Genomic DNA, 27104 nt, shown 5'->3' with positions numbered 1-27104 from the left:
TAGCTCCATGCAGAGCATTGTAGACATAGAATATTTGCAAAATACATGCGGCTCTGAATGTGTCAGACCTGTTGACTAAACTTCTCTCACGAGCAAAAAATGATCACACCTTAGTACTCTTTGGGTATTAATCACCTAGCGATGTGAACTAGATTATTGACTCTAGTAAACCCTTTGGGTGTTGATCACATGGCGATGTGAACTATGGGTGTTAATTACATACAGATGTGAACTATTGGTGTTAAATCACATGGCGATGTGAACTAGATTATTGACTCTAATGCAAGTGGGAGACTGAAGGAAATATGCTCTAGAGGAAATACTAAAGTTATTATTTATTTCCTTATTTCATGATAAATGTTTATTATTCATGCTAGAATCGTATTAACCGGAAACTTAGTACATGTGTGAATACATAGACAAAACATAATGTCCCTAGTATGCCTCTACTTGACTAGCTCATTTATCGAAGATGGTTATGTTTCCTAACCATAGACATGTGTTGTCATTTGATGAACTAGATCACATTATTAGGAGAATGATGTGATGGATATGACCCATTCGTTAGCTTAGCGATATGATCGTTACAGTTTCATTGCTACTGCTCTCTTCATGACTTATACATGTTCCTCAGACTATGAGATTATGCAACTCCCGAACACCGGAAGAACACTTTGTGTGCTACCAAACATCACCACGTAATTGGGTGATTATAAAGGTGCTCTACAGGTGTCTTTGAAGGTGTATGTTGGGTTGGCATAGATCGAGATTAGGATTTGTCACTTTGTGTTTCGGAGAGGTATCTCTGGGCCCTCTTGGCAATACTCATCACTATGAGCCTTGCAAGCATTATGACTAATGAGTTAGTTACGGGATGAAGTATTACGGAATGAGTAAAGAGATTTGCCGATAACGATATGGAACTAGGTATGATGATACCGATGATCGAATCTCGGGCAAGTAACATACCGATGACAAAGGGTACACCATATGTTGTTGTGTGGTTTGACTGATAAAGATCTTCGTAGAATATGTAGGAACTAATATGAGCATCCAGGTTCCGCTATTGGTTATTGATCGGAGATGTGTCTCGGTCATGTCTACATAGTTCTCGAACCCGTAGGGTCCGCACGCTTAACGTTCGATGACGATTGGTATTATGAGTTTATGTGATTTGATGTATCGAAGGTTGTTTAGAGTTCCGGATGAGATCACAGACATGACAAGGAGTCTCAAAATGGTTGATACATAAAGATTGATGTATTGGACCATGTTATTCGGACACCGGAAGTGTTCTGGATAGTTTCGGATAAAACCGGAGTGCCAGAGGGTTACCAGAACCCCCCCCCCCCCCCCGGGAAGTAATGGGCCTTAGTGGGCCTTTAGGGGAGAGAGAGGGCTGCACTAGGAGGTGGCTCCCCCCCCCCCCCACACACACACACAAGGTGAGTCCGAATAGGACAAGGGGACAGGGGTGCGGCCTCTCTTTCCCTCTCCCTCTCCCTCTCCTTCCTTCTCCTCCTAGTTGGACTAGGAAAGGGGGGAACCTACTCCTACTTGGAGTATGATCCCCCCCCTTGGGCACGCCCCTTGTGGCCGGCTGCCCCCTCCTCTCCTCCTTTAAATACGAGGGACGGGGGCACCCCAAAGACACACAAGTTTCTCTTAACCGTGAGCGGTGCCCCCCTTCACAGTTACACACCTCGATCATACCATCGTAGTGCTTAGGCGAAGCTTTGAGCCGGTAACATCATCATTACCGTCGCCACGCTGTCGTGCTGACGGAACTCACCCTCGTCCTCAACTGGATCAAGAGCACGAGGGACGTCATCAAGCTGAACGTGTGCTGAATGCGGAGGTGACGTATGTTCGGTACTTGATCGGTTGGATCGTGAAGAAGTTCGACTACATCAACCGTGTTATTGAAACGCTTCCGCTTTCGGTCTATGAGGGTACGTGGACACACTCTCCCCTCTCGTTGTTATGCATCACCTAGATAGATCTTGCATGATCGTAGATTTTTTTTGAAATTACCGTGTTCCCCAACAACCCCGCCCAACATTTTCATACGCTGTGTTCTGTGTGATTATGGAGGAACTGCAGTACTCGCCCCAAAATGCCAATTATCTTTTTTATTTTGCTTACCTTTGTAATAGGTTGTTTGCCATACGGTGTGTTCTCACCATAGCTTGCATTTCGAGAGAACTTTACTTATCCACATTATTCCTAAAATTGTCAATTAAGATAAATTTGCATTCTTCTATTCAACCCCTCCTCTAATTGACTATCGACATCTTCGATCGTTTTAATTGGTAGCAGACCTTTGGCTCTTTATATGTACTTAACTATCTGAAGAGGATGGCCGATCAAAGGGGAGAGAAAGTGGACCTACTGGAAGATGGGGAGAACCAAGAAGTTCTTCCCCAGCTACTTGGAAACCCCGTCGCTAACCCCTCTGTTTCCTTGACGGTAGTTGACTTCACTTAAATGATGTTGGAATTGAAAACCATGTTGTTTAAGGAACTCCGTTGGGTGAGGTGGATGTTATTCACAACCCCGCACCTCTCTAGTCGACCTCTTCGATATTTTCATCGAGTTTAAGTGAGTTCTGAAGTGGAGGCAGCCGATGTGGGGCACACTTTGGCTGATTGAAGCCTAGGGTGCCCTATAACTACTACATAAATCGTTAAATACAAAATATGCATCATGTGTGTCAAGATCTTTTCATTTTGGTGTAGTGTGTCAAGAACTTATGCACACGCATGATTGCGAGACATAGCTTCGCCTCGCCTCGGGTGCTGGAGCAAGCTCACCTTAGTGGGCTTGCCTATTGAAGTGTTTTTGTGAAGGCTCTATCGGTCGGCTTCGACTGGTTTCAGACCCTACCAACGTGTTTTATTTTATGTGTACTTTACGGCTTTTTCTGTTTTTTTTCTTCTTATTTTTCTTCTTGTCAAATACTTGTCTACATTTTAAATACATTTTACATAGAGCATATTCTAATACACGTTGAACTTTTTTCATATACACAACAAACATTTTTCCAATACATGTTAAACATCAAACACACGTTTAACATTTTTCGAATGGTATGAAACATTCTTTGTAAATTATATAAACATATTTTGACCTGTATAAGTTTTTTTTTAAATGTCACGAACATATTTTTGGAAATGTAAACATTTTTTTAAAATGCCACATACATGTTTTTGGATGGTATTTTTTAGCATCATGTGCACAACTTTTTACATTCTATAAAATTTGGAAGTACATGTGACATACATGTTCTCGAAACACACGATTTTTTAGAAATGTCGTGAAGATGAATAGTAAAAAAATTAAACATTAAATATATTTTTACATTTTCTAAAAACAAGTCATGAAAAATATTTTTTGAAACACGACATTTTTTAAAGGTCATGAACATTTTTTATAGGTCATGAACACATTTTCGAATGCTTCAACAATATTTCGATGTTGCGTGAACATTAGTTGAAACTGCATGACCATTTTTACAATATTCTGTGATGCCGTTAAAATTTAAGTAAATTAATTTGTGAAAAATATGAATTTGGAATATAAAAGAAAGAAAAAATAAAAGTAAAACAAAGCAATAACTTCCAGCTGGGACGGCCCACTATAGCGTCCCCTCGTGGCGACATTGCCCACTTGACCAGTCTCGTGTGCAAGGCTGGATGGAGAAGATGTTAGCAGGAAGTGGCAAGGAGGTGCTAATTAAGTCTATTGTGCAGGCAATACCAACATATTCCATGTCGGTCTTCAAATTGTCATGGGGCTTGTGTGAGTGTATCACGTCGATGGTTCGTAAGTTCTGGTGGGGCAGCAAAAGGGGCGAACGAAAAACGGCATGGGTGTCTTGGGACTCCATGTGCATGCCAAAATATAGAGGAGGCTTGGGATTCCGGGATATGGAGTTATTCAACCTAGCATTACTGGCTCGTCAAGCGTGGAGAATAACACAAGATCAAGACTCCCTGAGTTCACGCCTACTCAAGGCGGTGTATTTTTCGGCTACTGACTTTCTTGATGCAGAGTTGGGAACAAATCCATCAAAGGTATGGCGCGCTTTACATGAAGGAAAGGAAGTACTCAAACTGGGCTTGATCCGGCGCATAGGTAACGGAGCATATACGAATGCATGGGAGGATGGCTGGCTACCACGTGATTTCATGCTGCGACCAATATGTGCAGCGGCTGCAAACCCACCTGAGAAGGTAGCTGACTTTATAGTTGCAGCAACAAAAGAATGGGATGTTCAGAAGCTAAACACTTATATGCTGCCTATGGACGTCAAGGTGGTACGACAGATTCCATTAAGTCACTCAAACTCTCATGATTTCTGGGCATGGCACTACGATCAACACGGAATTTTTACGGTGCGATCTTGTTATAAGTTTCTCGTTGATACTAAGTTACAAAGAGAAGCTTGGCTGAGTGGTGACACGGGGAACTCCAATTTACAGCAGGAGGAGAAGGGTTGGAAGAAGCTATAGAGCACAAAAGTACCACCAAAGTTACGTATGTTTGCTTGGAGGTTGGCCAAGGCATCATTGCCGACAGGAGAGGTACGTGCACAACTGCAAATGGCCACCACACCGGTCTGCTCCCTGTGTAACGCAGCAAATGATACATGGAGACATTCTTTACTGGATTGTAATATGGCAAAAAGTGTGTGGGCGCTGCGGGATGATGATTCTACCCTTCCGATATATGGAGATGAAACACAAGATGCGAAGTTATGGTTATTCGGGATGAGCGAGACTCTGTCCAACAAGAAGTTTATCGAGGTGTTAGTCACTTTGTGGGCTATATGGTATGCCCGGAGGAAAGCAATTCATGAGCATGAATTCCAAAGTCCATTGTCGACGCATCTATTCATCAGCAGATACTTGGAGGAGCTTCAGGTGTTAGATGTGCAGACCAAGACCGGGCATGGGGCAGCTCGGGCGGTGCCTCGATGGGTTCCTCCTCTCACAGGACATTGCAAGATCAACGTCGACGGAGCTGTGGCAAAGACGCAATGCAGAGGGGCTGTTGGGGCCGTATGCCGGGATGAACAAGGGCGTTTCCAAGGGGCCTCAGCAGTGGTGTTTGAGGGCATCTCTGATGCAGAAACCCTGGAAGCACTTGCATGTCGAGAAGCACTAGCGTTGAGTGAGGACCTGGACCTGGAAAGAGTACATATTGCTACTGACTGTCTGAGAGTCGTCCGGGAAATCGAAGAACCAAAGAACCTTGGTGGACATTGTATGGTGTTTCATGAGATCAAAGAACGAAGCAATTTATTTAGTGCTTGTCTTTTTAATCATGAACAGCGCGAATGTAATGGGGAGCCTCATAGACTAGCACGTATGGCTACGTCCCTTGATATAGGTAGGCATGTGTGGCTTGATGCACCACCTGCTGATTTATGTATCCCTGTAAACATTGAACTTAGGCAATAAAGTGCGCTGTGATACTCAAAAAAAAAAGTTTGCCGCGAATTTTGTGTCTCGCTTAAAGCGAGAGGGGAGCCCCTAGTTTAACAAAGGCACGCGCGCATTGGCCGGGCCATCACTCGCTCGCACGAACGTACAATTCGATCGCTGGTACAACTCACTCCTCTTAAGATTGCAGTTTTTTCGGTGGTTCCCTAGAAAAATCTTTTGGTCCAGGAAGAAAACCCAGAACAATTTTATTGGTATTTCAAATTTTGGAAAAATAAAATAAATGTGAAGAGGTTTGAAAAAGCTCACGAATTAGAAAAACTTCATTGGTTTCGAAGGAAATTTCACAATTTTGAAAAAAACTTCACTGATTTTTTAAAAAGTGCATCAATATTGAAAGAATAGTCGATTTTGAAAAAAGATTCATCAATTTTCAGAAAAAGGTTAATCGATTTTGGAAAAGGTTGATCAATGTTGAGAAAAGGTTAATTGATTTTGAAAAATTGTTCATGGATTTTCAAACGAAAATACTAATGCCCACATGTGTGGCAATCTTGCAACTCGTTCACATGCGTGGATCATCGTCCAGTTAAGCTTGCACGAATCTTAACACATTGAGACAGTTTTCGCGTGCCACGTAGGACGGGGCTGGTGTGTGGGCGTTGCAGAGTTCACCCACACGCCCGCAGCACGCGGTTTGCTAGCTGCACTATATGGGCGAACTAGTTTCTGTCCACACAGCCATCACCTAGTCCACGCGTGTGTGGGCGAACTGCTTTTCGCGCACACAACACTCGTACGTTGTTGGATGGCAACTGTAGTTACGCGTACGTGGCAACTAGGTAAACACACATGACAACTCCGATTTGTTGCTAAACGGCAACTGCATTTGCGCGTACGTGGCAACCAGATAAACACACATGGCAACTGTGATTAACCATACATGGCAACTATGGTTGGACCACTCGTGGCAACTAGTCAAACACACATGGCAACTACTGTTTGACCATATATGACAAGTAGTTAATCACACACGGTAACTATGGTTTGATTACACGCGGCACCTACCATAAAATAAACATGGTAACAATAGTTAACCAAAACAAATAGAGTTGCCATGCTTTTACAACTACATTTGCCATCCCGGATAACTACATCTGTCATCCCGAATGGCAACTAAATCGTCATCCCGCGGGTATATGTAGCTGCGTCAGGACGTGTGGGCATTTTTGCTTCGTGTCGCACGCGCGGGATGGAGATGAATAGTGTTTGTTGGGCGTGTGGCACGAAGTAGTTGCGCCCACACGGGCAATTTTAAGATTCGCCCACAGACAACTTGTGTAGGCTGCCTCCTACCCACGCCACACATAGTGTGTGGGCGGGTGTCTAGTGTGCTATACGTGTGCGTGTTATCGGTGTCCTTTTCAAATAGTTCATCTATTTTCAAAAAAAGTTTATCGATTTTAAAAAATTATTCACGAATTTCAAAAATGTTCTTTTTAAGAAAAGTTTGCAAAATTATAAAAGTTCACTCATTTAGCAAAAGAAAAACATAAAAATAAAAAAGAACAAAACTGTTCCAAAAAGGAGAAAAAAAGAAAAAGAATAAAATAGTGAAAAGATGTAAGTAATCACATCACGTGCTGGCGGTCGACTGGTAACTACTCGTGTTGCTATAGTTGGTAACCTCTGTTTTCCTTAGGTTTTTTTCACCGGTTTTCTTCATATTTTCTCGATTTTCACTATTTTTTCTTTTCTTTCCTTCTTCTTCGTTTTTGTCAGGTTTTGTTTCTTTCATTCTTTTTTTCTCCGTTTTACTTGCTTTCTTCGTTTCTTTTTCATTTTGTATTGGTTTTCATTTATTTTTCTCATTGGTTTTCTTTGTTTTTCCATCTTTTTCAACCATGTCTTCATTCTCCTTGCACATTATATTTTTTCCATATACTTCAAGAACTTTTTCCAGATACATGTTTAATTTTTTTAAATACATGTTTAACAGTTTTTCAAATATACATTTTGGTATCTATTAATTCATACACGTTTTTCATTTTTTGTATACATCTACAATATATTTTATACAAATTTAACATTTTCCATATACATTATTAACATTTTTTCAGAATATATGTTCTGTTGTCTAGTTTTTTCGTACACATCATACATTTCTTTTATACATCCGAAATATATTTTTATAGATGTTTGAACTTTTTTAATTACTCCCTTTGTAAAGAAATATAAGAGCGTTTAGATCACTAAAGTAGTGATCTAAATGCTCTTATATTTCTTTAGGAGGGAGTACATATTTAACTTTTTCCAATATAGTATTTGATGTCTATCTCTTCATACACATTGTAAATTATTAGTATACATCTAAACCATTTTTATATAGGTTTAACATTTTTATATACATGATTAAAAAATTTTAAATATATATTTTGTGTCTACTTTTCTTCGTACACATCGTACATTTTTCTTATACATGAGAAAAAAAATTCTATACAGATGCAACACTTTTCAATTACATGTTTAACATTTTCTATAAATATTATGTAAAGCATTTTTATATGTGTTTAGAATTATTATTTTTTGAAGTATAAATAAAAGTAAAACAAGAAAAAAAAGGAAAAAAATGTGACAAATAAGATTTGCGCGGTTGAGGGGGCATACACTCCTGAGCACTATATACAAGGGTAAATTTGATATATACCTCACCCTACAATTGTTTTTTTATATATATACATCTACAAATTTGCGCAGGAGCAATGCAAACGCAGCATCCGGGAGCAGTAGGCACGGCGGCGCTGGGATGAAAGAATCGAAGGAGACGAGAGGAAAAGGAGATTAGGCGTGTTTTCTTTTAATCTCATCTGTGGCGTTGTTTAGTTGCCAAGGGTATTTTTCTACACACGTATTTTGGTGTCTAATCCTCCAAAATGTATGCAATGGCATATTCAAAGCCTATGAACTTTGTAGTGGCCTGTTTCGAATAGTAATGGCATATTTCAAACTTTACCCTATCAGTTTTACCCACATATACAAAAGCCATTTATTTTGTCAAACTCAGCCTCTTTGAACAGGGAACCTGCTTTGGTAAATATGTGCGTACATCAACAATCACTTATTTGCTATTGGCAAGTATATAGCGCCCATATGACTATATCGCACCAGAGACAGTGTGTCGCGCCAGTCCAACTTGGGGGCGTTGAGAGTAACTCGTGTGGGCTGTTTTCTTTCTGTCATTTTTCTTTTCTGCCCTATCCGTTTTTTAAGGCTATTTACTTCCGATTTTCCATTTTTTACCCATATTCTTCGTCTTTTTTTCTTTTTTTTCTTTTCTTCTTTACTGCTTTCTAATGTATGAACATTTATTTTAATACATGAATATTTTTAAAAGTCCTGGCCATTTTTAAAAATTTGTTAGATGTCTTTAAATTTTCTGAATATTTTGAAACTTAGTGAATATTTATTTTAATTCCTGAACAATTGTTTCAAAATAATACATTTTTAATTCTATAAAAAACGATAGCTTTTTTCGGTGTAGGTGTTGTCTTTTTTCAATATTTTTTCCTCAAAGCGACCGGTACAAGAGAAGGAGCACTAAGGTGGGTCGCCCCTAGTGTATGTTTTATCAAGTACTAGTCGCTTTAAGTGATAAATATGAGCTCCCAATTTATTCCAAATATTGAACTCAACAGCCCGATCATGTGTCAACAATAACTTGGTTGTTCCCCGATCGACCGACGTCCACTCCTCAAAATCCTATCTGCCATCATACAAAACCTATCTATGTTTCCTGCCCCTTACAGCTTTCAATAGTAAATTTTGGTCACCGGTGAACTTGGTTTTCACTAGATATTTATTACTTTCAGTCCGAGGAGAGATACCATGGAGTTAGGGACCTCAATATAATTTGTACTTTGTTTGGGGTGCTTTATACTTCTGGTGAACTTTTATGATAGACCTGGATGCTCTTTTTGCAAAAAAAAAAAAAACTAGAGATCTATGAGATGTATCGAAGATGAACTCCGTTAAGGCCTAGAAACCTAAGTCATTGTTAGCCTCACTGATGATGTGTTTGCAAGGATCCCTGACCACAAATGTGCTTGATGAACTAAGATTCTCACCTATTTGGGTGCAACTTTCTTGAAAATTGAAATTTAGTTTATTTTTATCTATGAGATGTATCTAAGACGAACTCTGTTAAGGCCTAGAAATCTAACCATTGTTAGCCTAACTGATGGTGTGTTTGCAAGGGTCCCTGGCCACAAATGTGCTTGATGAAGTAAGATTCTCACCTATTTGGGTGCGATTTTTTAGAAAAATGAAAATTTTAGTTTTTTTATCTATGAGATGTATAGGAGACGAACTCTCTGTTAAGGCCTAGAAACCTAAGCCATTGTTAGCCTAACCGATGGTGTGTTTGCAAGGGCCCCTGACCACAAATGTTCTTGATGAAGTCAGATTCTCACCTATTTGGGTGCTACTTTTTAGAAAATTGAAGTTGAAGTCTCGTTTTGTTGTTTCTTTTTTACGAGAAAAGATTAGTTCAGCTTTGCGTGTGCATAGAACTGGAAGCACCCCTTATTTCAAAGAGAGGAAGACAGGTTATTCACGGCCCCGTAACTTCAGGAGAAGGGGTGATTGCTTTTTAATTATCTCTTCACCGAAATCATGCTGAAACGACGATCAAAATGTGAAGATAGACCACAGTAGTATGGATATGAACATATGATAGAAAAACAACAAAAATGAATATGAACCATCGGATCTTCAATGGATGCTTCAGATCAGGCACGTGAGAGCTGGTGGGGTTGGGAGGGGGGTCTTTATTGTATATAGTATTTACTTAGGGAGCTTTTCGCAAGATGTACAAAAAAATCGAATAGCCTCATTCAGAAAAAAAGTAAGAGAATCCACTAGCCCCGCATCTCAAATCTGAAGTACTCATTAAAGATCCAACAGCTCCAACTTCATTTTTCTGGAATTGGGTATCGCCATCACTTGTTCCGGGCATTGCAGCTGGCGTGCATACTAGTAGTCTTGGATCACGCTGCTCTCGTGGCGCCGTGCAATATCAAAATCAAGCCATTCGGGGCACAAAGCGGAGCGCATCTCTCTTCTACAATAACTTAACAGCCGATCGACTTCGGTTGTCTGTCCCTGGCCACAAGAAATGCCCAAAAGGTAGGGGACTGGTTAGTTTACTCCAAAATATCCCAGGCCACTGAACCTGTTCATATGGCCAAATTCATGGTCCCAAGGAGGCCCTCAACTTGCTCACTAGAGGTTAACCAACAAGTTGATCCGAGTCACATCTCCTACCAATCCAATCAACTCAGCTGAACAAAAACCGGCCGCGAAAGGCGATGCAAGTTGCCTGACCGAACGCAACAACCGTGTAAACAAAACAAGCTGTCCCTTTTTCGTGGTGCCAACTAGCAGCTGCTCACTTTTCTCCCGCTAACAATGTTTCATTCCACTGTTTCATATTAGGACCATGTAGAGAAACAGGCTGGTTTACAGATTAGGTCTAGATGTTTATCTGGTCAATCAAGTCTTCTGGCCTCTCCTCTCTGTACTAAACTTTGTTGTGGCCTAAGTGGAATGTAGCAGGGCTACCTGACCTGGCAGTGGAGAAGTGCAGCTTATAGCAAGTGGGAGGGAGGGCCGTGATTATGAGATTTGCTGAGCAACTTTGACGCTGCGTGTATATATATTAGCCCTGGTTAGTTAACTCCGTAGTGCCGCTTGCCTGCTTAGTTAGCACCGTATGGCATGACAAAAAGGAGAGATTAAGGCCGTGTTCGGCAGTCCTCCGCTCCGCGGCTCTGCTTCTGGAGCGGCCGGAGCGGAGCGGCCCGCAGTGCATTTTTCTGGAGTTGAAAAACTGACGCTCCGTCCGCTCCCCGTATTATACGGAGCTGGAGAGCTGCCGACCAGGGCCTAATTAGCTACGTAGTTTCTTTCGTGACCAAGCTTAGTTAGCACCGTATGGCATGACCAAGTCTCTGATGGAAATACCGCTTTGCTGGGACCAAGTATGCTGGCAACCTGGGCAACGCCGCGATCGCCTTGGTTTCGTTCCTCACAGCGGAATCGCTCGCAACTGATCTTGTGTAAACAACGTTGTTTACATTCAGATATTTATGTGGTCATTCAAATCATTTGGTCTGGCCAAGTGCAGCGTAGTACCCCTAAACTTCCACGGTCGCATCCGGACGCGTTCGGAAACAGCACCAACCGGTACTTTATTTGTCCTTCCGGACAATTATACCCTTAATATCCAAACTCTGGTATTAATATAAGGCCGTGCACGTTTATCATATAACACCAATTCATCTCAAATTCGACATTTCAACAAAGCAAAATAAAACGAACCAACCTGTGGTTGAGATGGTTAGGTGGACAGTGGTATCCCCAACCCATCAGGGTTCAAATCCTGGTGCTCGCATTATTTCTGGATTTATTTCAGGATTTCCGGCGATGCGCTTTCAGTGGGAGGAGACGCTCCCGTCGACGACGAGGCGTCTATGATGACTTCGTAAATCTCAAGATGATATGCCGGCTCAGTCTTTCGGAGATGCTCATAGGGATAAGGTGTGCGTGTATGCGTTCATAGGGGTGAGTGTATGCGCATGTATATGAACGCTTGTGTATGTACTGATGCTAAAAAAAGCAAAATAAATAACAATTCAACACATACCAAAATAAAATTCAACAATTGATAAGTGGACAAACGATACACGAACGAATATCAATCAAATATTTTGTTGCACTCGTTCTCCTTCATGAAGTGCCACTTCCTGTCTTCCTCATCCAATAGGTTGGCGTCTTGTAAGATGGTCCTAGAATCCTCTGTGTCACTCGCAAGCCTGGACTACGTTCTCGAGTTCAGTTTCGCGTATTGTCGTCGCCTTTTCAAGTTTTTGTTACGCATATTTCTCTAGCTTCTCCATGTCTATCCTCTACCTCTCAATGTTGAACTTCTCTTTCACCCTCTCATGTGGAACTCCATCATATCTCTTTGCGCATCCAAGAAGAGATTGTAGCTCTCCTTTGCGGAAGAAAAATGCCCGTCCATGTGTCGGACATTTTGCTTGTCACGCTATCACGCGCGACCCTCTCCTTCTCCCACTTGTTTCATTCACCTATTGGTTCTTCTTTGGCATGTTGCTTATACCGTTATACGTTTGCCCTCCACTTTGTTCCTCTTTGTCATGCAATCCAATATATTATTGGGAGCTCGAGCCATAGTTTTTCTTCAACTTCTTGGTGTCATTTTTTAGCTCATCGAGGATAAGCTGCCATTTTGGTTTCCCATTCAATTTCAACCAACAATGTGACAAAGTTAATGGTTTGTCCTCAGTTTGCTCATACAAAGTGTTTGGCAACCTCACCTCGCAAAACAAGAATCACTCAAACACAATGCAGTGTCGCCATGGAGGTGCTCCTCCCCACGGCTTTGGCTCCGGAGGGAAACCTCCGATCCGCTGGATCGGGCGATGGAGGCATCTTCGCGTCTTTCTCCTCCTTGGGGGCATCGTCTCGGAGCCGGCTACGACCGAGAGACCGGTGGATTGCGGCATCTTCACCGTGGATGGTGGCATCTTCGCCGCATGGTTTGCTGAGGCGGGGCGCTGGTTTCTGGTTGGCAACGATGATGGCGTCGAGAGGAGCTCGGGTCGCGGTTTGGACTTCGGTAGTCGGTTCTTCCCGGCGTGTCCGAGGTGCTCTTTTGTGGGTTGCTTGGTTGCTTTGAAGTCGGAGCTGCGGTTGAGCGGATCCAGGTGGTGACGATGACAGGCGCTCGGTGGTCGTTTGCGGAGGGCACGGTCGGCGCAAGTCCTGCATATCTTCCTTGTGAGGCTCGCCATCAAAGTCGGAGCTGTCGGTTGCTTGCGCGTGTGGCCATCTGGTGGCATGTGTCGTCGGGGTTGTGTCCCATGTCGGTGGCCAGGATGGCCTGTGGTGCCCATGTCATGTGGGTTGGGTTGTATCGGTTTTAGCCTGGTTTTCCGTCAATTAACCAGACAATTCTCTTCTCCTTAATCAATGAAAATGGCAAATATTCTGCCTCGTTTCAAAAAAAAAGCTAGAAATACAAATGATGACAATGTGAAGCAAGTCAAACTTACATGGCTACTTGCTCCAATACCAATTTGGTTATGGCAAAAACTTGTGTATAGTAACGGGAAAACTTGTTCGCGCTCTCTTGGATGGTGGACAATCTATGTTGGAGAGAGTCTTCACTATAGGTGGTATGAATAGTGTGCAGCTCCACATAGTTCTTGTGATCAGGGTAGTTTTTATGGATTTTTTGCTAATACTTAACACCCTTTCGCTCTATTCACCAAACTCAATCCATATTTGTGGTCGAACAAGTTTCACACAACAACACGTCTTCATGGCTTGTGAATGCCTGGCCTATTGCCGTTGGTACCTTCTTTTTTTAGTGTGCAATATTTGCCCGACATCATACATATATAGGGGAATCGATATCACTATCACTCAAGTCAAAATGCATAGGCCCTTGACAATCATGAATCATGTTCATTATGAATGTCCTATAGTACGAATCACAATGAAACTATCACCCCTAGATTGATCCAATGGTATGTGCAAGAAATGAACAAAGCGATACAATGACATACGAGGCAAGAATGTGTCAGGTCTTAGTCATCCGTTTCATCAAACAACACAGGGGCATGCTCGGTGCCGGTGTTTCCCGATATTGTTCATTGACTTTGTTGTTGGGGCGAGTCCTACACCATTTCCTTGGCAAATAGTGTCATGCATCCAGCGATCTGGAATGACCCATTCAGATGCCGAAACGGAGTCAGGCGTAGCAGGCGCCTTGGTCGTTCTTGCGGTCACGACGAATGGCGCAGAGGTGGTCGCCAGACCGGACACGCCCAAGTCCATGTAACCGCCTTCTTCACAACTTCCTTCTCTGCAGCTTACCGGACACGTTGTAGGCACGCCGATCCCATCAACGATGTTCTCCGCCTTGCAACGGTCGGGACCCCAACGGACTCCGTCGAGCCATCTTCCCGAATGTGCATCCGGGCACCCCCAAATCCACCCCACACATGAGTTGGGTTTGAGAGGTGTTGGACAGCCCGGACATTTGGACTTGCTTTGGGGGTTCCGGTTAGGTGGCGATTTTTTGTGACCAGGTTGTCTGTCCGGATGTTTGGAAAGGGTTTGAGGGGTAAGGTTGGGTAGAAATTTTCATGTCCGGGCTGTTCATCCAAATGTTTGGGGAGGGGTGCAGTTGGGTAGCTATTTTCATGACCGGGATGTTCGTCCAGACATTTGAGAAGAGTTTGAGGGGTGCGGTTGGGTGGCACTTTTATGACCAGACAGTCACCGGATTATCCACCCGAACGTTTGGGGAGGGGTCCGGTTGTAGATGCTCTAAGGACTCTCCCAATGCAGTGGCTCTTAACTCGTCATTCTAAGTAGTGGTAATTTTATAGAGAAAAGCACCCAAATGCATTGTCCCTTATCCGTCGTTTCCCATTAATGTTGCATTCAATTGGTTTAAAGCTCGCATGTGCATCTTAATATTGTGGTCTAGTTGTAGAGAGAAGAGAATGTGAGAAACACAGGAAAAGAAGCTACAATGTATGAAAGCATTACCTACACTATAGAGAAATGCACTAAGATTTGTATCTTCACTAAGAGCAAGTAGAATGAGGTGTTGTAAGCAGGTTATGAAGATTTAAATATATTTTTTGTTGAGTTGAAGGAGCAGGGCCAGCTCTATGTTTTGGAGGGCCCTTTGGGCGAACTCGACAACTTGGCCCCCCAATACTATATGTATATGTTTGTGTTTGCACACTATATAAACATGTATATGTCTAACTTTATTGTAAAATATGAAGAATAAATTTTCAGCCATGCATCAATAGTTTGAAATGTCTAATAATAATTGTTGGGAAATATCATATTATGATAGAAAGACTAAAAATAGCAAAATGAAACTGCCGTGATTACCTCAAATAAGAACCAAATTCTAGTGACCCTGTCCGGGATTAGTTTCTTGCCCTTCTTCTTAATTGACATTGACATTTCTTGAAGATGAAAAACTTTTTTAAAGTACACTCTTGTCTTTCAATTGAGGATTGCTTTCCTTCCCTTTTCTTCTTTTTGCAATAGCCAACAAATGTCTAAGACTAATGATGTAGAATTATGATGAGAAACTAGTACATAGAATTAGAAATTTGCACATCAGTAGGTCAACAACTTAACAATCCTATAACATGCATACTAAAATTGGGGATGAATGAATCATGTACGTATTTTTGAAAGACTGAGAAGACAATGATTGATGAACTCGCCGATGAAAATATGCCCTAGAGGCAATAATAAAGTTATTATTATTTTATTTCCTTATTCATGATAAAGGTTTATTACCATGTTAGAATTGTATTGACCGGAAACTTAAATACATGTGTGGCTACATAAACAAATATCGTGTCCCTAGTGAGCCTCTACTAGACTAGCTCATTGATCAGATATGGTTAAGGTTTCCTAACCATAGACATGAGTTGTCATTTGATAACGGGATCACATCACTAGGAGAATGATGTGATGGACAAGACTCAGCCGTTAGCATGGCATATGATCGTTCAGTTTATTGTTACTGCTTTCTTAATGTCAAATACATGTTTCTTCGACCATGAGATCATGCAACTCCAGAACTCCGGAGAAATGTCTTGTGTGCCGTCAAACATCACAACGTAACTGGGTGATCATAAAGGTACTCTACAGGTATATTCAAAGGTGTTTCTTGGGTTGGCATGGATCGAGACTGGGATTTGTCACTCCGTGTAACGGAGAGGTATCTCTGGGCCCTCTCGGTAATACAATATCACAAGAAGCTTGCAAGCAAAGTGACTAAGGAGGTAGTTACGGGATGATGTATTACGTAACGAGTAAAGAGACTTGCGGTAACGAGATTGAACTAGGTATGGAGATACCGACGATCGAATTTCGGGCAAGTAACATACCCACAGACAAAGGGAACTACGTATGTTGTCATAAATGTTTGACCGATAAAGATCTTCGTGGAATATGTAGGAACCAATATGGGCATCCAGGTCCCGCTATTGGTTATTGACCGGAGAAGCGTCTCGGTCATGTCTACATCATTCTCGAACCCGTAGGGTCTGCACGCTTAACGTTCGTTAACGATATATTATTATATGAGTCATGTATCTTGGTGACCGAATGCCGTTCGGAACCCCGGATGAGATCACAGACATGACGAGGAGCTCTGATATAGTCTGGAGGTAAATATTGATATATGGGATAATAGTGTTTGGTCTCCGAAAAAGTTCCAAAATTCACTGGAAGGGGTTTCAGATGTTTCCCGAAATGTTCGGGTACGAGAACACATTATTTGGGCCAAGGGGTAAAGCCCACGAGGCTTTAGGAAGGCGCAAAAGGAGTTTTGCGGAAGGCAGGGGGGTAGACGCTAGGGACCCTGGCGTCTAGGGGCATACGCCGAGGACCCTGACGTCTGGTCCTGGAGTCCGAGAAGGACTCTTACTATGCTTGCCAAACCGACTTTGAGGAGGCTCTTTCTCTAAGAAACGACCCCAAGGCTCAACATGACAGGGCTAGCACCCGGGACACATCAACATTCACCAAGCCGTGTGCCGGCAACCCCGTCCCCTCTAGTTTAATCCCCCTTCTAATTTCCGTTGTGCTTGACGAAGCCATGCGAAAATTGTTCTTCACCACCACCGTCACCACGTCGTCGTGCTGCCGGAACTCATCTGCTACTTCCCCCCTTCTTGCTGGATCAAGAAGGCGATGACGTCATTGAGCTGAACTTGTGCTGAATGAGGAGGTGCCGTACGTTCGGTGCTTGATCGGAACGGATCGTGAAGGTGTACGACTACATCAACCGTGTTGATAAACGCTTTCGCTTAGCGATCTTCAAGGGTATGAAGATGCTCTCCCCCTCTCGTAGCTATGCATCTTCATGGATAGATCTTGTGTGTGCGTAGAATTTTTTTTGTTTCCATGCAATGTTCCTCAACACTCACGCCGTAGCACCATCACAGCCTCACGGATATCCGGATAGCAAGAGCAAGATGGGCCAACGGCGGCACGACAAGAGCAGTCAGCAGCTTGCTATAGCGGCGGCAGCGGCAGGGCCTGGGCGGCGGTTGTGAGCTGAAGAAGCGACCGCGCTGGATTTTTTCGAGCGCGATCATGATGGATCGATTCATGCGAGATGCGTCCTTCCTACGAGTGATTTCCTAGCACTAGTGATCAATTGTATTTACCCTGGATTTATTTGAGGATTTTGGCTGACGCGCTTTCAGTGGGAGACGACATTCTTGTCGACTACGAGGTGTCTACGGCGACTTCATAAATGAATCTCAAAATGATATGCCGGCTTAGTCTTTCGGAAGTGCTATAGGTGTGCATGTGTGTTTTCGTAGGGACGAGGCCATGTTGAGCGTTTGCGTATGTACCGTGTTAATTTTTATTTTTTTATTTTGAGAAAATGTTGATGGCAAAGCTGAACCTTGCCTCAGCACCAGGCTGTTAACTTTGACTCTTGGCCACATCTTTGTCTAACAAAGCTGTATCCCCATTGTCCTTGGCAGGCTCCTCCGGTCTTATCAAGAAAAGAAAAACAGTAGACTACAAAAGCTTAAGCACTTGCTTAAATGAAAAGAAGACCCTACCAGCAAAAAAGAAAAAAGAAAAGAAAAGAAGACCCCACTTGGGCAGCCACTTGACAATACAGCCTTTCCCACAAACTCGGTTTCGGCCACGCGCCTTGATGCACGCGCCATCTCTGCGGCCTCCCGTGTGGCTCCATCGAAGCGATAGCGGCCACACAAACGTCGCCGCAGCCACGCGGCATCGTTGGTCGCGATTCGCGAAGGGTCGGGAAGCCCGAAACCGGGCGGCCGTGGTGGGGCTCGGCCGGGAAGGAGCGTGGGAAGACGGCAGATGCGGGGCACCTTTCCCTTCCTTCCCTCTCCGCGTCTGAGCTGAGCTGTCCCCATGGACGGCGACGCGGCCGGCCTTATCGCATCCACCCTCCATCCCCGCGATTTTGGGAGCCTCCATTCCTCTCCCCCTACTTAACAGCGCCTCCACCCCAACTCAACTCTCCAACTCAACACGCCAAGGCAAAGCACCAGTAGTCACACAAGAGAAAAGCAAGAGCAGCAAGCAGCACAGAGCTAGAGAAAAGAGGAGCGTCTCATCGGGAGGAGGAGAAAGAAAAAGCGAGCGAGGATGTGTGGCGGAGCGATCCTCGCCGAGCTCATCCCGGGCGCGCCGGCGCGGCGCGCCACGTCCGGCCATGGCCACGTCTGGCCGGGCAAGGGCGCCAAGCAGACCAAGGCCGCCGCGGCCGACGACTTCGAGGCCGCGTTCCGGGAGTTCAACGAGGACTCTGATGTGGAGGACGACGTCGTGATGGTGATGGAGCGGCGGGAGGAGGTGGCCGAGAGCAAGCCCTTCGTGTTCGCCGCTTCGCCCAAGAAGCAGCAGCAGGAGGAGGAGGAGGCGGCGCCCGTCCGCCGCAGGAAGCCGGCGCAGTACCGGGGCGTGCGGCGCCGGCCGTGGGGCAAGTGGGCCGCCGAGATCCGCGACCCCGTCAAGGGCGTCCGCGTCTGGCTCGGCACCTTCCCCTCCGCCGAGGCCGCCGCGCTCGCCTACGACGAAGCCGCGCGCGCCATCCGCGGGCCCAGGGCCAAGCTCAACTTCTCCTCCTCCTCTGCCGTCGCCGCCGCGGCCCCGGGAGCGCGCAAGCGCGGCCGCGCCGCGCCCCCCGCTGCCAAGCCAGCGCCGGTCATCACCCTCGTCGACGATGAGGAGGAGCACGCGTCGTCCTTCGTCAAGCACGAGGCCGAGGCGAGCGAGGGCTCCGAGTCCAGCGGCGCCCTCCCCGACTTCTCGTGGCAGGGCATATCGGCGTTCGACGAGGCCCCGGCGTACCCCGCCCCGGAGCCGGAGACCGAGCAGCTGACAAAGCGGGCGAGGACGACGGAGGCGGAAGACACCGACGAGGGCATGTCGGCCCACCCGGCATCAGACTCCGACTCCGACGCGCTCTTCGACGCCCTCCTCTTCGCCGACCAGTTCGCCTTCTTCAACGGCGGCGCCTACGAGTCCCTCGACAGCCTCTTCAGCGCCGACGCCGTGCAGAGCAGCGCCACCGCCACCGCCGTGAACGAGGCGGCCCTGGGGCTCTGGACCTTCGACGACGACTGCCTCGTCGACGAGTGCAGCCTGTCGTTCTAGATCTTGTTCCGTGTGCGTCCGTTCATGTCATGAGATGCGGTGGTGTAAATAGAGTAGCTTGCCTTGTGATGAAATCCGTTCGTCCGTCGTCGCTTCTTGGATCAGCAAGCGATGATGGATTCTGTGTAAGAGTTTGGCATCGTCGTGAAAGATTTTGCCTACGCCTTCGATGCAAAAGCTCGACTTCCGTTTCTGAAATGTTCTTCAAACAACTCTTCTTAACGAAATGTTCAAAATCACGGATCCATCAGGCAGCAAGTTGCTTGCAGCAGATAGGGTTCCGAAAGAAAGAGTGAAGTGCATCATAGGTTCTTGAACTATTTCAGAGATGTCATGTAGATCCTTGAACTATAAAAATCGTTATCCAGGTCCTTAAAGTGCAATATGTGTATTATCCTGGTTCTCAAACTATTTCAAATGTGTCACATTAGTCCTTAAACTATTTCGGAGATGTCACATATATACACTTATTATATTTTAAGGATTTTTTAGGACCTAGATGACATTTTTCATAGTTTAAGGACTTATGTGAGACCATTGAAATAGTCCAAGGACCTACGATGCACTTCATTCCGAAAGAAAAGCAAATGGGATCAACAAAGGTTGCAGGCTTATCCCTGCCCTCCATTAACTTAAGCATCGCACTCGGATCTCCTCCCTCAATGCCGTGCCATATCACAGTGTTGTGACAGGACGGGAACCAAATCCAACAAGAGCCCATGCCGTGCAGCTCGTGTTGGTCATTGTCACTTTGTCATGGACTGAGGGGAGGACGCTCCTCTGTCGTGCGCTACGTGTTGTTGGGTCACTGACATGCGGGCCAGGTTCCCAAAAGGCTCACATGTCAGTGACAGAACGGCAGGCTGCCGTACGTCAGAGGATCCTCATCCGGACTGAGGTGGAGACAGGAGCAGTGCTTTTGGTTGATCCGGGATGAGCAGTTGGCTGGTGAAGTTTATCTTGCTCGCCAAACAAGAAATTCATGTGACTCTTTTTCATAAACAATATTTGTAGCTATAAGTAAACCGTGGTAATAACTGCGTTAGAGCATCTCTAGCCCTTTCCCTGTGATGTTTTAATCCCCTATAAAATTTGTTTTGACCTCATCCAATGAATCTGTGTTTAGGTGAGGTGCTAAGTGATTGAAAAAATTAGCAATTAAGCTCATCAATACACAGGTGCTTAGTTTTTTAGATAAACTTCTTTTGTTTAAATTTTTAGCACAAAATTTCTTTGTGCGTTGGTTGATAGGAATTTTGCGTACGTCCGGGTCGCTTGACATCCGTTTCCTTTTGAGGTCATCGAAGTGTTCTCTCCTCGATTGCTTTGCCATATCAGTTTTTTGCCTACATGATATTCTTAGCATATGTACACAGTGAAGCACTAGAAGAGCGCTAGAGAATTAATGTCCACCGTCCCATATCTTTAGTGCTTAAAAACTACTCCCTCCGTCTCATAATGTTTGACGTTTTCTGACACTTGTAGTGTCAGAAAACGTCAAACATTATGAGACGGAGGGAGTAGTTTCTTAACACCGAAAACATATCCGACATGTTTTGCTTGAGAAGAGCAACTCTCATTAAAATAGAGGTAGCTTCTCATCCACATTCGTTACCACTGGGCTATAAAAGCCGGCGCCTCCATACCCTAATCCATCATCACCCTTACTCATTCATCTTCTTCCTCGATCAAATCGCGCTACCACTGCCCCGGCCGTGAGCTCAAGCTCCACCACCGTTGTCGAGCTCCAGCTCCACCTTGTTCGAGAGATGTCGAGATCCACTGCAGCCGTCGCCGCCGCGTTTCGCAAACTCCCTTGACGCCCCGCCCATGAGTTCCACCGCAACCATCACCGTCGAAATGCCGCATCACTTGTTCACGCAGTTCTCGGCCTACATAGTCGATGCATGAATGAATCAATTTGTCCACCTTGTTGCGCTCGTTGATCTCCTTCTTGTTGATGAACTAGTTATTGCTTTCGTCATCCATGAGGCTAGTGTCCTGCAACATGATCTCTGCAAGCCTCACCCTCTCCTTCTCAATCTCAATTGTCTCAAATATCTTCGTCTTCTCAAGATCCATTTTCAACAACCTCTCCTGCTTCTCCATGTCCATTCTCTCCCTCTCTATGGCCATACTCTCCAGGGCCCTCTCCCGGTCAAACTCCATCCTCTCCCTCTGTACATCCAAGAAGAGTTTGTGCCTCTCCTCCTCCATTTTCTTTAATGTTTCCCCCCTTGTTGGGAAAGTTGTCCGTCCATGTGACGAATATTTTGCTTGTCACGCCCCCATGCGCGAGTCTACCGTTCTCGCAATCCTCCCCATGACGTCTCTATTCCTCTTTTGCAAGGCCCCGTGTCCATCCGCCCTTTCACTTGGACCCTCGTCGTCATCCAATCCAATGGATTGGTGAGATCTTATGTCATTATTGTTCTTCATCTTCTTGGTGGGGTTCTTGAGATCTTAAAACAGGGTGCACCACTTCAGTTCCCCATTCAATTTCACCCAACGGTGGGGCATAGTGCACGACTCTTTCTCAACTTGATGGTACAAAGTGGTGGCCCACCCCATCTAGCAAACAAGAATCACTCAACATAATTCAAGAAACGAAACAAGCAATAAAAATGATGACCATGTGAAGCAAGGAAAACTTACATGGCTATGGATTTCAATGCCACTTTTGTGCCTATTCACCACTTCTGCATAGAAACAACAAAACTTGTTCAAACTCTTGGATGGCGGCCCATCTATGTTGTAGAGAGTCCTCATTGCAGGTGTGGATTGGATGCGGATCCACATGGTCCTTGTGTTCATGGTATCATCCATCTCAGAAGTCCAATGCATCATAATGAAACTACTGTCCTAAAATTGATCTGATAAATGCATTGAGGCAGGAAAAAACCTACATATTCTAGTCAGGACTTTCCTTGAATAGTTAGTGGGCATGTTTGATGCCGAAGATTCCCGGTGTTTTCCACCGCTGTTGGAGTTGTGGTGAGTCAACACCGTGTCCGGGGAGGCGTCTAGGGGTGGATTAACGAGCAGCTCGGCTCGTTAAGCTCATGCTCGTTAAGGCTCGACATGTTATGCTCGTTAAGATTAACGAGCAAAAAACCCTGCTCGGCTCGGCTCGTTTGAAACTCGTTAAGCTCGTGAGCGCTCGTTAACAGATTATAATGTGTTACGATATACATGATGAATGTGTAGGTATGGTTTTGAAGATGAAATATGGTGACTACAAAAAGAAATCCAGTAGTTTGTTGCCTCATATGTCGATTCGATTAAATAGATGGGTTGAGGTGCTACAAAAAATTTATCAGGTAAGATGAAAATATGTGTTGTGTTGTTAGTAACAAGCTAATCGTGCTACTCATGAAACTCGTTAGCTCGCTCGTTAAGCTCGTTAAGCTTAAGGAGCTAAAATCAATGATTGGCTCTGTTCATTAAGAACCGAGCTACGAGATTAACAAGCCGAACTATCGAGCGCTCATTAAGCTCGTGAGCTACGAGCTTTTGGTCCAGCCCTAGAGGCGTCCGCTTTCCCGCGTGAAACTATCATCTGCGGGCGGCCCTCATTATTGAATTTATCCGCCTTTGATGCAACCAAATTCACTATTGACTTACGAGTTTATGCATGCTTCATTCCTATATCGGCATGTATTATCCGTAGGCTGGTTGTGAGACATCTTCCTCTTAGTGCTACAAATGGCTTCTTCCTTAGTTCTTTATAGCTCTTTCACCTCTTTTAGACTCTTTGCAATGTTTAGTGCGGGGAACTCTACACTATTGTACTCAGATGCTATTCCTTCAAGAAAGTATTGGAAAGCAAAAAGGGACTCGTTCACCGTATCGCATCCAATACAGCTATGCCACAAGTTGACCTAACCAACTGGCAAACAAAACCCAAGTTAATGTATCGACCTAGGAATAGGATGAATAAACCATTGAATCATCATCCAATGGAGCAGAGAGCCTTCCTTTAAGAAAGAAATAACTCCCTACAACAACCGTGTTTCAAAACTCGATTCATTATCATACGAGAAATTGCATGAAAAGAACCTTCATTCCTACAGAGAGGTTGAAGCTAAGTTTAAAGACCTAGTACGGGCAAAGCGCAGTTCAAAACCGAAAGGATCAAAGAAAAGGGAATATCACGAAGGTAAGAGCCTGCGTAAGGCCCTGGCCAAACCCATCGGCTCCTAGCTATTGCATGTCTACCACCTAGGATCTAGAGTGGCCTCACAGACCAAGTGTAGTATTTCCTGTGCACTTTGTCTCCACTTGTGCGCACCCGGGATCAACTTCCTAGTCATTCACCCGTCCTCAAACTGCTCTATGCCAAGCACACTTAACTTTGAGGTTCCTTGCGAATGGGCTACGGGAAAAAAATCCTTGTTGATATGAGTAATCTATTATCCCTATTATGTCAAGATGTCACATATAGCCCCACTCCAAGGAAATGACGTCATCATCAGCCCTGTATAAACATTCCCTATTGGCACATGATGTTCGTCCAGCCCGACACATGTCCCATGTCGTGTCCCACGACATGCCACACACACCACGCGCCACATGCTCGCGCACCTGACTCATAAACGCCCGTGTAACCACGAGGGTCGGCTTTGATTGCAGGCCCCAGGAAAACTCACCGGTTCCTGATCGTTGCGCTTGGCTACCACCTAGGATCTAGAATGGCCTCACATACCAATAATAGTCCTTCCTGCACACTTTGTCCTCATTCTTGCACACCCGGGATTTGCTTCCTAGTTAGTCACTCATCCTCAAATCTCTCCAAGCAAAGCATGCTTAACTTCGAGGCAAATGGGCTCTCGGAAAGAAGGTAATTCCTTATTGATATGAGTAGTCTATCATTACTATTAAGCCAAGATGTCACACTCGGCCATTGCGAAGCCGACACGGTGTCAGGCGCGGACCTTATCACGGGCATGGCAAAGGGCACAGATGCATTAAAATCCATCTATACATCGTCCTTCTCCTCGTTCTCCACAACTTCCTTCACCGTCTTCCAATGGGCGTGCCGCTCCCTCCGGGCGATACGCCTTGTTCACGATGGTAGGGACCGCACAAACTTTGTCGAGCCATCCTCCATGGTGCAGGTGGATGTTAGAGCAGGTCTCGATGGCTATGATAGAGGTGGATGCCGATAGAGAAGACACAAAGCAAGGGCGGAGGAGGGCGATGGTGCGAACACAGAAAAGGGAGTAGGGGATACGGGAGAGAGAGCGGTCGGCTGATTTGATCAATTTGGGGTTGATCTGACTTGTCGAATCTGACGTGGCAGACGCATCCGAGCGACCCCAAATCCATGCAGCATATGAACTATGTTTGTGTGGTGGCGAACATTCCAGACATATAGACTGGATTTGAGGAGTTCAGTTGGGTGACTTCTTTTCTCTGCGCAATGCTTGGGATTGTTGTTCGGACATATGAGGGTGAAGTAGGGATCCGGTTGAAGATTCTCTAGTAAGCTAAACCTATCAAGGAAACTCCAACTCGAGTCATCCGCAATGTCGCACTGGACAGTCCACACAATTTAAGCCATCCTAAAGGAGTTATCAACTTTGCCCTTGTTAGTCCGGACGCCTGAAATCCACCAAACCGACACCAAGCTGGGAGGTTTGAGGAAGTTTGGACTTCCGCGTGGCCCACTATCAGTTGGAAAACATCTCCCACATCCCATTTGTCCCTCTCACCTCCTTTTCCGTCTAGCCCACTATCAGTCATAGCTCACTATCTGAATTTGGTGACTACGATTGGATGGCTGATGCCCCGTCTGTTCGTTGGACATTTGGTGTGTCAGGTTTGGTGAACCTCGTTAGAGTTGCCACTACGTATAGTGGATGGGGGGGGGGGGAGGGCGGCCATCCAACCCAATGCACCAAATGTCCGCCTCTTTTTAAAATACATCGATCCACAATTCAACCATACTCCTCGAAAATGGCCTTCATATCAAGCTTTCTCTTCTTATGCTTGAAAATCTTCATGGACACATGTTGTTCACCCATATGTTGTATCCTTTGAGCTTTACCCAACAATGCATCAATGTGAAGGGCTTGTCCTTCGTCTTTTGGTACAACGCGACAGCGCGGGAAGGCTATACAAAGATGTGATCATCAAATTGCAACATTGACTGGATCAATGAACCGACCAACACATAGAACAACTAGAAGCAAAACTTACTATCTCCATGATTTACACGCCCGGTGGCCACCATCTTTCCACTCATGCAATCATGGATCACATCCAAATTATGGTGCGCGTACTACTTATTGTGCTCATGAAATCAAGAATGCACATGTTACCGATATATCGTGCTATTTTGCTTCATACCTACAAACCCCCCACTTATGACGAACCACACGTTGCACAATAATGCATCATCCCTCGCGGAGTACCTTGTAATCATGCTCACTTTATGTTAAACAAGGAGAAAATAAAAAAAACTTAATGGCATTTGACTGTGTGGTGTCCATCATGAGCGGCGTCAGCAGTAGACGGATGATACCTGAGGTGCGACCGATTTCAAAGATGCAATGACAGGGAAGTACAAGGCGCCTAGATAGAGCATCGGAGGTCCGATGGCGATCTTAGATCATTTACAACCGGACTTGGCAAATCCCGCCCTTCAACACCCGCGGACGCCCCCGGGCGCGTCCACGGGCACTGATCGGGCACTCCTCAAAAAATTCTGTCCACATCAGGTCACCTCAATTACCATATCTCAAATCCATACAAACTCATGCAACTATGTCGACGCACACGCATTGTCCGACTACTCCATCACACTACATTAAACATGCTATCGGACTACCAAAATTTGGCATGTTTGGCTATGGTGGAGTTCATCCGCGGCTGCCCTTGCCATCCATCTCGTGGAAGTACCGGTCGAAGACGCAGTACGGATCGAGCCGGATCTGCTCGTCGCCGGAGTTGTCCTCCTTCTCCTCCTTCAGTGGCAGTTGGCCATGACACGGACCGCCCGATTCTGCTCACGGGCGAGGGCGCGCGTGTTCCTCCGCTACCGTTTCTTCACAATGCAGGCGCGGATGGCTTCCTCCTCTGCGGCCGCCTGCGCCGCCGCATCAGCCGCCCTCACCGCGATACGGGCCTTGACGGTCCTTATCCTCTCCTTCCCACGGCGGGCCGCCCGTTTCTCGTGGGACTCATACTCTGTCCGACCGGTGATGGGGAAGGAGAGGTATTCCGGCCGGGACCGCGAGAATCCAGCACCAGCGGACCCGAGCGCCTGGTGAGTCGATGCTATGGCGTCGCGGCGGACGGATCTGTCCGCCGACCGGGCGCTGTCCTCCTTCGAGCGGTGGAGTGCAATGCGCACTGCCATTGCCTCCTCCA

General features: G+C 45.3%; 1 protein-coding gene across 1 annotated transcript; it reads left to right on the top strand.

Annotated features, from left to right (window-relative positions):
- The first annotated feature begins 18566 nt into the window (after positions 1–18566).
- Positions 18567–19907, top strand: LOC123093413 (ethylene-responsive transcription factor ERF073). Its single transcript, XM_044515377.1, has one exon. The coding sequence runs from the start codon at positions 18720–18722 to the stop codon at positions 19728–19730; it is 1011 nt and encodes a 336-aa protein (XP_044371312.1). The 5' UTR covers positions 18567–18719; the 3' UTR covers positions 19731–19907.
- Positions 19908–27104: the final 7197 nt, after the last annotated feature.

The sequence above is a fragment of the Triticum aestivum genome, chromosome 4B, assembly GCF_018294505.1.
Source record: "Triticum aestivum cultivar Chinese Spring chromosome 4B, IWGSC CS RefSeq v2.1, whole genome shotgun sequence".
Lineage (NCBI taxonomy): Eukaryota > Viridiplantae > Streptophyta > Magnoliopsida > Poales > Poaceae > Triticum > Triticum aestivum.
Note: the sequence above shows the minus strand (reverse complement) of the source record. Positions and strands in the feature narration are given on the sequence as shown.

Excerpts from the sequence above, each read along its gene's own strand:
- LOC123093413 (XM_044515377.1), top strand. The coding sequence starts at position 18,720 with ATGTGTGGCGGAGCGATCCTCGCCGAGCTCATCCCGGGCGCGCCGGCG.